General features: G+C 39.8%; 1 protein-coding gene across 1 annotated transcript; it reads right to left on the bottom strand.

Annotated features, from left to right (window-relative positions):
• Positions 1–3,314: 3,314 nt before the first annotated feature.
• Positions 3,315–4,994, bottom strand: LOC148161196 (uncharacterized). The gene has a single exon (XM_088006062.1). It carries the CDS (start codon positions 4,332–4,334, stop codon positions 3,315–3,317), a length of 1,020 nt encoding a protein of 339 aa, XP_087862188.1. The 5' UTR covers positions 4,335–4,994.
• Between the last annotated feature and the right edge of the window lie 4,281 nt (positions 4,995–9,275).

Genomic DNA, 9,275 nt, shown 5'->3' with positions numbered 1-9,275 from the left:
ATAAGCAAAGGTGACTTGGGAAATATGCCGGGGCCACCTGCGTTTCTGTTCAGGTGAGAGAGTTCTTAGCAAATCATGTAAAGTGCGATTAAAACGCTCACACTGCCCATTCCCCTCAGGATGATAAGGAGTCGTGCGACTTTTCTCAATTTTATACACTTTGCAGAGCTGATGAACCAACTTACTCTCAAAATTTCTCCCCTGATCAGAATGAATCCGAACAGGAGGCCCAAAAAGTTGAAACCAGTGCTTCACCAGTGCCTCTGCAACAGTACTGGCACGCTGATCTTTTGTGGGGACAGTTTGTGTAAACTTTGAGAAAACATCAGTCATTACAAGGACATTTTCTCTGCCGTCTGTAGCAGGTTCCAAAACTGTAAAATCTATTGCCAGAATCTCATTAGGTCTAGATGCTTTAATTGTTCCCATATAGGTTTTAACTTTGGGCAATAGAGCCTTTGACACCACACATCTTTCACAGTTTTTACACCACTGCTCTACATCCGAGTGCATATTGGGCCAATAAAACCGTGACCGAATTAGCTGCAAAGTCCGCTCCACCCCCTGGTGGCCATGATCATCATGGAGCGAACGGAGGACACCTTCCTGCAAACACAGAGGTAACACCACCTGTTCAACCTCAGTCTGCCCATCAGAGGCCTGAACACAGCGATAAAGGATTGATTCTCGCTCCCTAAGCCGATTCCACTGCCGAACCAATTCCCGGGTAACCTTATCAAGTTCATTCCTCTCTTTAGCATCAGGCATCCTACCCCTCTTCCAAAATTGCATAAAAGAACCGATGTTAGGATCCTTATGCTGCAATATACACAGGTCAGCACCTGACAAACCAGGTAAGACACTGATCTCTTCCTGTACTCCAGCAAACCCCTCACGTAAACCAGAGCCAGCCCCTGCTTCTCCGTGTGTGGTATGCTGACGGGACAATGCATCTGCATTGGCATTTTGAGAACCAGGACGATATTTCAAGGTCAAATCGAAAGCTGCCAGTTCCGAAACCCACCTCTGCTCTGTTGCTCCAAGCTTTGCTGTAGCCAGATGACTCAATGGATTATTATCTGTAAAAACTGTGCATTTATTACCCAGCAAATACTCTCTGAACTTTTCTGTAACAGCCCACTTAAGAGCAACAAGCTCCAATTTCATGGAGCTGTAATTATTCATATTCCGCTCGGTGGGCTTCAGACTGCGGCTAGCGAACGCTATAGGGCGCAATTTACCCCCATGATCTTGAGAGAGTACTGCTCCTAACCCTGCATGGCTGGCATCTACTTCCAAAACAAATGGCTTCTGGAAGTCTGCATAGGCAAGAACAGGAGTTGTTATTAATGCAGCTTTGAGCTTGTGAAAACTCTGCTCACATTCCTCATCCCAGAAGCCACCCAAGGGCTTCTTAGGGGTTTTGCCCTTTTTTCCAGGAGAGAGCAGTCTAGCAACAAGACGGTTTAAAGGGGAAGCCATATTCGAAAAACCACAAATAAACCTCCGATAGTAACTGGCAAATCCCAAAAATGAACGAAGTTCTGCTAAAGTAGTAGGTTGCCTCCAGTCACGTACTGCTGCTACCTTGTCTGGGTCAGTAGAGACCCCCTCTTCTGACACCACATGACCCAAATATTTAACTCTCTTCTGAAAAAAATGACATTTTGACAACTTAACCTTTAGCCCCTGAGTTTCTAATCTGGAAAATACCTGATTTAATCTTTCCAAATGTTGTTCAACTGATGCTGAAAAGACAATTACATCATCTAAATACAGCAGTAATGACTGGTAACGGCAATCTCCAAATAAGCGCTCCATAAGACGTTGAAAAGTACTGGGTGCGTTACACAATCCAAAAGGCATGCGATTAAACTCAAATAGTCCAAATGGAGTACAGAAAGCTGTTTTTTCCTTGTCTTTCTCAGCCATCTCAACCTGACTATACCCACTTGCCAAATCTAATGTTGTGAACCACTGTGCCCCAGCCAGAGCATCCAAGGATTCATCAATTCTGGGTAAAGGAAATGCATCCTTTCTGGTTTTAGAGTTTAATTGTCTATAGTCCACACACATGCGCAATGTTCCATCCTTCTTCTGAACTAAAACTATTGGTGAAGCATATGGACTACTGCTTTCCCTAATAACATGACTTTGTAGTAGCTGTTGAATATGATTGCGAACTAAATCATACTGAGAAGGGACAATGCGTCGATAAGGTTGTCGCACTGGTGTTTCATCCAGCAGGGGGATCTCATGGGTTATCAAGTTTGTACTACCCACATCCAGATCACTCCTGGCAAATACTTTGTTATATTTTAACAACAATTCCTTCGCCTGTTGTTTCTCTTGACCCTGCAGGTTTTCAAACTCAGGTAAATCCAAATCTGTGTTAGTCACAGTAGTTTCATGGCTAGCAATAAATGCTGTACAACTGTGAGAGTCAACAGAAACTTGAACCTTAGAATCATCTGTCACCAGAGTAGCAGTTTGAACTGTGGCCACAACTCTACGAGGTGTTAACCACACATCAGATTTTCCTACATTAGTAATGGGAATGAAGGCACCACCTCTTACCGCCTTCACCAAAGAAGGTGAAACCAACAATCCCTCTGGGAGGCTGCCCCCTTCAGGACCCAGGGGTTCAACAAACAAATCGATTGGTTGGTGTAAAGGCATCTGTGGGCATGTCACTGGCACATGACAGAGGCTACCAGCTGGAACACAGAAAGGTTTCTTACCCTGCACTCTGACCTGATGAGGGTCAGGGGAGCTGACCATCACTTCCATCATTTGACAGTATCTCAGCATTCTTCTCCATCCCCGAGGTGCTGACTTGAGTACAGGTGCTTCCCAAAGGTCAGAGCCGTACAGCCTATATAGCTCATGGTAAAGAGGGTCAAACACATTCATCCCCAAAACACCAGGTACATCCAGCTTCTTTTGCCTCATGTACCCGTCTGTTGGATCCTCAACTATCAGTACACCTCGACGAGGAAGCAACACCCCCAACACAACAACATCAAGCTCCACATAGCCACGGTAAGGAATTGTTAACCCATTTGCTGCCTTTAAACCCAACCAACCACAGTCTTTTAGTTCTTTATCAGACAAATGAGAAAAATTGTTTTTGAAAAAACTTTCTGTTACAGTGGTCACCATAGAGCCGCTGTCCAATAAGCAATTTATCCTCACCCCAGCAAAATCCACCTCTCCCTGTGGACATTCACCAACTAAATTACATGCACTTGATTTATTGTCAATAGAGCCATGAAAACTGCCCACCAATGTTTGGCTCTGCACACTGGCGGGTTCTAGTTTTCCGTTTGCTTAGGAGGAATAGCTTGTTTAGGCTCAGTGTTAACAGTAGCAGTACAATTTCTGGCAATATGCCCACTTTGTTCGCATCTGAAACAAATTGGTTTTCCATCAGCAGTGCGTCTAGGACAAAAATTGCGAGGGGGAGGTAGAGCTTGAGGGGTCAAAGCCTTCATGACCAGTTCTAACTGGGCCTGCTGAGCTTTTAACAAAGTCAACAATTCCCCATATTCAGAAGTGCGAGAGACTGAGCTTTCACAGGAGACAAACTTTTCATTGAGAATTGGATTGTAAGGTTTAGATGACTGATTTTCATATTGTGCCATCCACCTGGTGGCCTCCCCTCTAACATCACGAATGGTCCATTCCGGATTAACATGAATCAAATCCCTTAGCCTCATTCTAAGAGCCTGTTCTCTCACACCATCACAGAACTGGTCACGTAGATCTTTAGAGGAGTTTGAGGCTGCTTGTGCATCATTTTTTACTATCTGATCCATCAGGTCCATAAGAGCATGAGAATAATCGATCAATGATTCTCCTTCAAATTGTTTACGGTTAAAGAATCTACGCTGTAGTGAAATTCTTGAATGCATACAACCATAAACATCTCTAAGAACATCAAAAATACATTTCACATTCTCCCTTTGAGCTGCTGGTAAGAATTTAATTTCAGTCCGGGCAGCGCCCTCTAGATGTTCATAGATAATCTGCGCCCGTTCTTTTTCTGTGTTTCCTCTTGTTTGCACATAGTCTCTCATCAATTCGATCCATTCGTCCAAAGTCAGCGACTCTGCACTATCCAGTTTCCCAGAAAATGGTGGCAGTTTCTTATCCTGCTGCACATAAATAACAGGGTTGTGCCTTACAGGTTCTGTAGTTCCTGAAGACGTTGACGGTCTTTCCAAGTCCGCTGCTGCTAATGCCGCCAGCTGGCGTTCCAGATCTTTTATTCGCTGTGACATGGCCTGCTTATCGCGCTCATCCCCGGCTTGAGTGCCACTCGATACGTCCATGTTGATGCCTTATGTCACCAGCGAAAACTTCACCCCGCTGCCCCTGCTGTCCTTTATAACTTAAATCATAACTACAAAGAAAAAAAGTAACTTCCCGGATTCGTTTGCCAAACAACGCCAAATGTTACGACCACTTATAGTGCAATAAAAACAACCAATATAAAAGGGACAATATTTATTATTACAAAATAAGAGGATGTGTATTTGCAAAAAGCAATAAGTAAACAAAAATAAATGAAAAACAATGGAAAAAGAAAATCAAACTAAAAGAACAGCAGGGTGCAGCGACAACTGCAAAAAACAAAAAAACAAATTACCAAACACCTATTAAATCTTTACAATAAAACCATTCAATTCAATCCAGTTAAAAATATACAAAGCCTACCTGCAGCGTCGACAAACCACACGCCCAAGTAGGAATCGTCAGCTCAACACATGCAGTGTGGCCCTATATAAAAACATCACACAAACACACTGACTAAATATAATCAGTTTAAGAGTTTTTCTTTACAACAAAAAAACTGACAAACCTGATCACAACAGTGGGACTTGTGGGCCAACACACCTGGTCAAACACAGAGGAGATTGACAATTGCCCACCAGCCTGACAGCTTCCCTTTTATGGGCGCTCAAAATGTAGAGGAAGCGACCCCTGGTGGTTCCACCCGTTACATACTGTAAATTCCTTGGTGATTAAATGCCTTGTGAATAAACTGGATGGGACGTGAAACCGTAAATAACATTTTTCATAATTTAAGTTTAAAAGGATTCAATCATTGCAGAGAAAAATTAAGGTATACACCAAAATCCTGATTGAACTCAATTGATTTAAAAATTCCTCGTGTTTTTAGTAAGTTATTGCCTACCAGAAAAAAAAAAATAAATAAAAATCACAGAATCTGAGAATTTTTTAAAAACAAAAAAATAATAAAAATAGCTGAAATCTAAGAATGATCATTTTCTCGTTTTTGTTTGGTTTTAAATACGTTTTTTGTAGTTTGGGATCGAAAAACCGAACGAAACAAAGATTAGGTAAACAGAAGGTAATTTTCAGCAACAAGAGTTAAAAGGAAATACAAACAAAATAACAAACCAAAAGAAAGAAAAAAGAGGAAAGAAAACTAATCTAATGTTTTAAAGTATGTAAACAAGGTGCTCCTGTTCCGGGTTACTAAGTATCTAATACCATTTCTAAAGTACGCTACAGTTTCTGATAAAATAAGCTAAAGAGTGACTGATCTAATTCAGAATGCGCACCAAACTCCAGTTCAATTTAATCAATGAAACTGGTTCAGGAAATTACACATATTTTATCTCGGTAGATTATAAGCAATATTTCTGAGTAGAAACAACGGCAGATAGCTAAATGCACTCACTCAGTTAAAATTTAACCAATTATTAAGATAATTTTCTCTGGTTATTTCATAAAGAAACAAAAAACGAGAACCGGTTTGTCATTGAGTCATAAAATGTTGCTGAAATAAGTTTTGAATCAATCCAACAGGCATATGAAGAAGACAGCGCTAAGATGTGCTGTTGCCTGGCAACGCCTGCCTCATGGGTTACTAAACAACCTCCAGTCATGACGGACTTTACACATTAGCGCGGATTCAAACTTTAATTCGTTCTGCAGCACAAGAACGTTCTCCTCTTCTGCCAGTTCCTTACTTTATTTAATTCACTATATTAATAAATCATGCAGTCCTCGCTCTGGAGACAGAAACAGTTCATTTGTTCCCACAATTTAAATGAACATTCTTCTTACAAAACTAATATACTTGATTAAAAATGCAAAAACAATTTACAATATAACCAATATTTAAGATCCTTCAAAATTATTTTGTAAAATTGCATATTTTCTAGTAAGTGGACTACATTTATATAGCGCTTTTTGTTGTTATACTGACCACTCAAAGTGAAGCCGCGCGGTCATACCGACACAGATCCGTAACTCCCAGTGCCTTGCCCAGCGGCACATCGGTACGTCGCGCTGCACCGGACTTCTTTTTCCTCTGCGCTGGTGGCCTATAAGTCTATACAGCAAAACTGACTATCAGAGGAAGGAGGAACGATAAATTATGCAACAAAATGACAAGCATCAGGGCTGTTATGATTTATGTGACCTCTAATCCATGGATTCACTTTATAGCTACAAGACTCTTATCTCGTTTTTTATTTTCAGAGTGCCCTCGCGTGCGAGTTACATTCTAGCTTTTAGTTTATACATTTTATTGTGTTAAATACATTTTTGTCCTCTACATATTGACTTATTTATTGGTGATAAAATCTTTTTTCCTTCTGCAGTTAGTGTTCCGAGTCCTCGTCCCTTTTTCCACGTTGCTGTTCCGGTGTGTGTGTGCGTGTGTGTGTGTGTGTGCGTGTGTGTGGGTGCGCGCGCGCAGGATATCCTACTGGCCTTGGGAAAATAAAAAAGAAAAAATCAGAGTGGGACAGACTGACAAAAAGCAGACTGCGACAGAGAGCTTCCTCTCAACTAATGAATTCCTGATCACACACAAAGCCGCGCGCGCGCGCACACACACACACACACACCCGCGCGCTTTTCAGACGCCAACATGAACCAAGAAGGTTCTGGTGGGTCTGTTTAAAAACCCAGCTCAGAGTGCGAGCTTTTCCCTCTCTGCTCCACGCTGCATCTTCCTCCATCTAAACCGACGAGCCCTCGGCGCAGCCTGATTGTTAGTTTTGAAAAGTGGGCTTAATGTTTTAAATTAATTTCTCCTCTTATTTCAAACACTGTGCACCTCATGCAGCACTTGTTAAAAATGCTTACGAGTTGTTATTGAGCTCAGGCCAAATTCTGGGAAGGACAAAGTGGAGTGAAAGAAAATCAATCCTTCCACTTCGGTTAGTAAGGAGGCGAACGTCGCATCAGGGTGCGATGTTCGTTTTGACCACCAGGGGGCAGAAAATCCAGAAGGTGAACAGCGAGCAGATTTAAAAAAAAAAAAAAAATAAATCAGCTGTTGCTGTATGAAGAACTTAACATAAAGTAAATTTGATAACCTCTGGTTGGTGTAAAATATATAATACCCTTTAGGTTTCGATGTTTGAGTTTAAATTTTATTTTAGATTAAAAAATGACCAACACTCTAAAATCACCACCTTGTAACTTATTCAATTGACTCCTTGGTTCAAAACAAGCCTAAAATTTTTCAGGAGGATTTCAGGATTTGTAGATTTTTCCTGGATGATTTTCCTTCCAAAGTATTTCTTGTAAAATATGTTCTTTGAAGGAGATAAAGTCGTAATGTTTTTATAAAAAATATAAACATTTAAGAAAATGATGCACCAGCATTGCCCTGAAATGCATCCAGAAAAACTAATGTAAACACCAAGCTAAGTCAGGCTACCAGGTTTTGGATATGTTAGAACAATAGAATAGAATAGAATAGAATAGAATAGAATAGAATAGAATAGAATAGAATAGAATAGAAAACAGCCTTTATTGTTCAAGGGGAAATTCAAGTGTAATAGCCACAATAGGATCACATATAAAGTGTTAAAACACTATATAAAAAATATATTAAGAACAACTATAATAGAAATAATAATTTAATATACTGTGCAAAACTATTAGAAATAGGCATATTGGAGTCAGATCACTTTTCAAAAAAAGTTTCATAACGTCCATGTGTATTAAACATTGAAATAGATTATTTGCAATACAATAAACTGCTGCACATAAGTAGACATGATATAGATGTTACAAATAAATACTTTTCAAACTACATAATAAACATGCTCTGTGAAGAATGACTAACTCAGTATGCTAAATGCTTGACTTGGTCAACGTAGCAGTTTTTAACTGATAATTATTTCACCACTAGGGGGCAGGTGTAGACCCCACGTAGGGCAGTAGAACCTTGTTAATTCTACACATTTCACCAAATGACTTTACAAATATGACAGATAAAAAGAATGCTATTTTAACAATTAGCAATACAGTCAACAGTAAAACCAGGAAATTCTAAGAAAGTACCAAAATAATTAAAGACAATATATTCTCAGTCTGTGCAGTTTATACAAACTGATAATATCTAGAATAATGTATTTGTAACTCTCACCTCTGAACAAAGATGGGGTTTTTGGAGCCTCTTTTTCAAAGGGTCTCTGTTCATGCTTACTACAAAACGAAAGTTCAAGTACATCCTAAAACACAGAGGGATATGAAAGTACAGGATCATGTTTCTGTTTGAAGTTACCTCACACAGACAACATATACAAGCAAAAACACATGACAGAGGCCACCGCTGTGAGGCCACCACATTGGCTTTACTGTGTGACTTATTACACTCAGACAAACACACACACACACACCAACACACACGTTTATGAGAAAGGTTAGTAGCTGGCTTAAACGACTACTTACCTGAGCTGCCACAATAAATCCTGCCTTACAGAAGGTCTCTCATTATTATCCACAAAATGGAGCATCAGCTCCGTTAAACTGGGCTGCCTTTGGTTGGAACGAGCAGATCTGAACTATTCTGAGTTTTGAATTCACTGCAAAATCATAAAATCTACCATTAGGAAGGCAGGTGAGGCATAAGGCCAATGATTTAACATGAATGTGACATACAGTGGTAGATTTTTCCTGTTTTTTCATTTCTTTCTTCTTTTTATCTTCTCTTTTTCTTGTTTTCTACTTACGTAATGTGATGTAGCAGCATGATGTACAATTCTATGTTATTTTGTTTGTTTGAGAAAACAACAAACTAAAAAAGCTGTGTTTAAAAAAATCCCCCACAAAATCTTATCAAAAATTTTTGGTCTAGTTTCTATTGAAAATATTTTATTACACTTAAAATAAGACAAACTAACTTTTGAGTAACTTTTCAGCAAAAATACATGGAAAAGTCTGTACATTTTATGTAAAAGTAAAATGCTCAGTGTCAGATTCTCGTTGAAAAAGAATGT

Source organism: Poecilia mexicana, unplaced genomic scaffold (assembly GCF_051168715.1).
Source record: "Poecilia mexicana isolate PSO_F unplaced genomic scaffold, ASM5116871v1 scaffold_1, whole genome shotgun sequence".
NCBI lineage: Eukaryota > Metazoa > Chordata > Actinopteri > Cyprinodontiformes > Poeciliidae > Poecilia > Poecilia mexicana.
This window is presented reverse-complemented; position numbering and strand designations above follow the sequence as displayed.

Excerpts from the sequence above, each read along its gene's own strand:
- LOC148161196 (XM_088006062.1), bottom strand. The coding sequence starts at position 4,334 with ATGGACGTATCGAGTGGCACTCAAGCCGGGGATGAGCGCGATAAGCAG.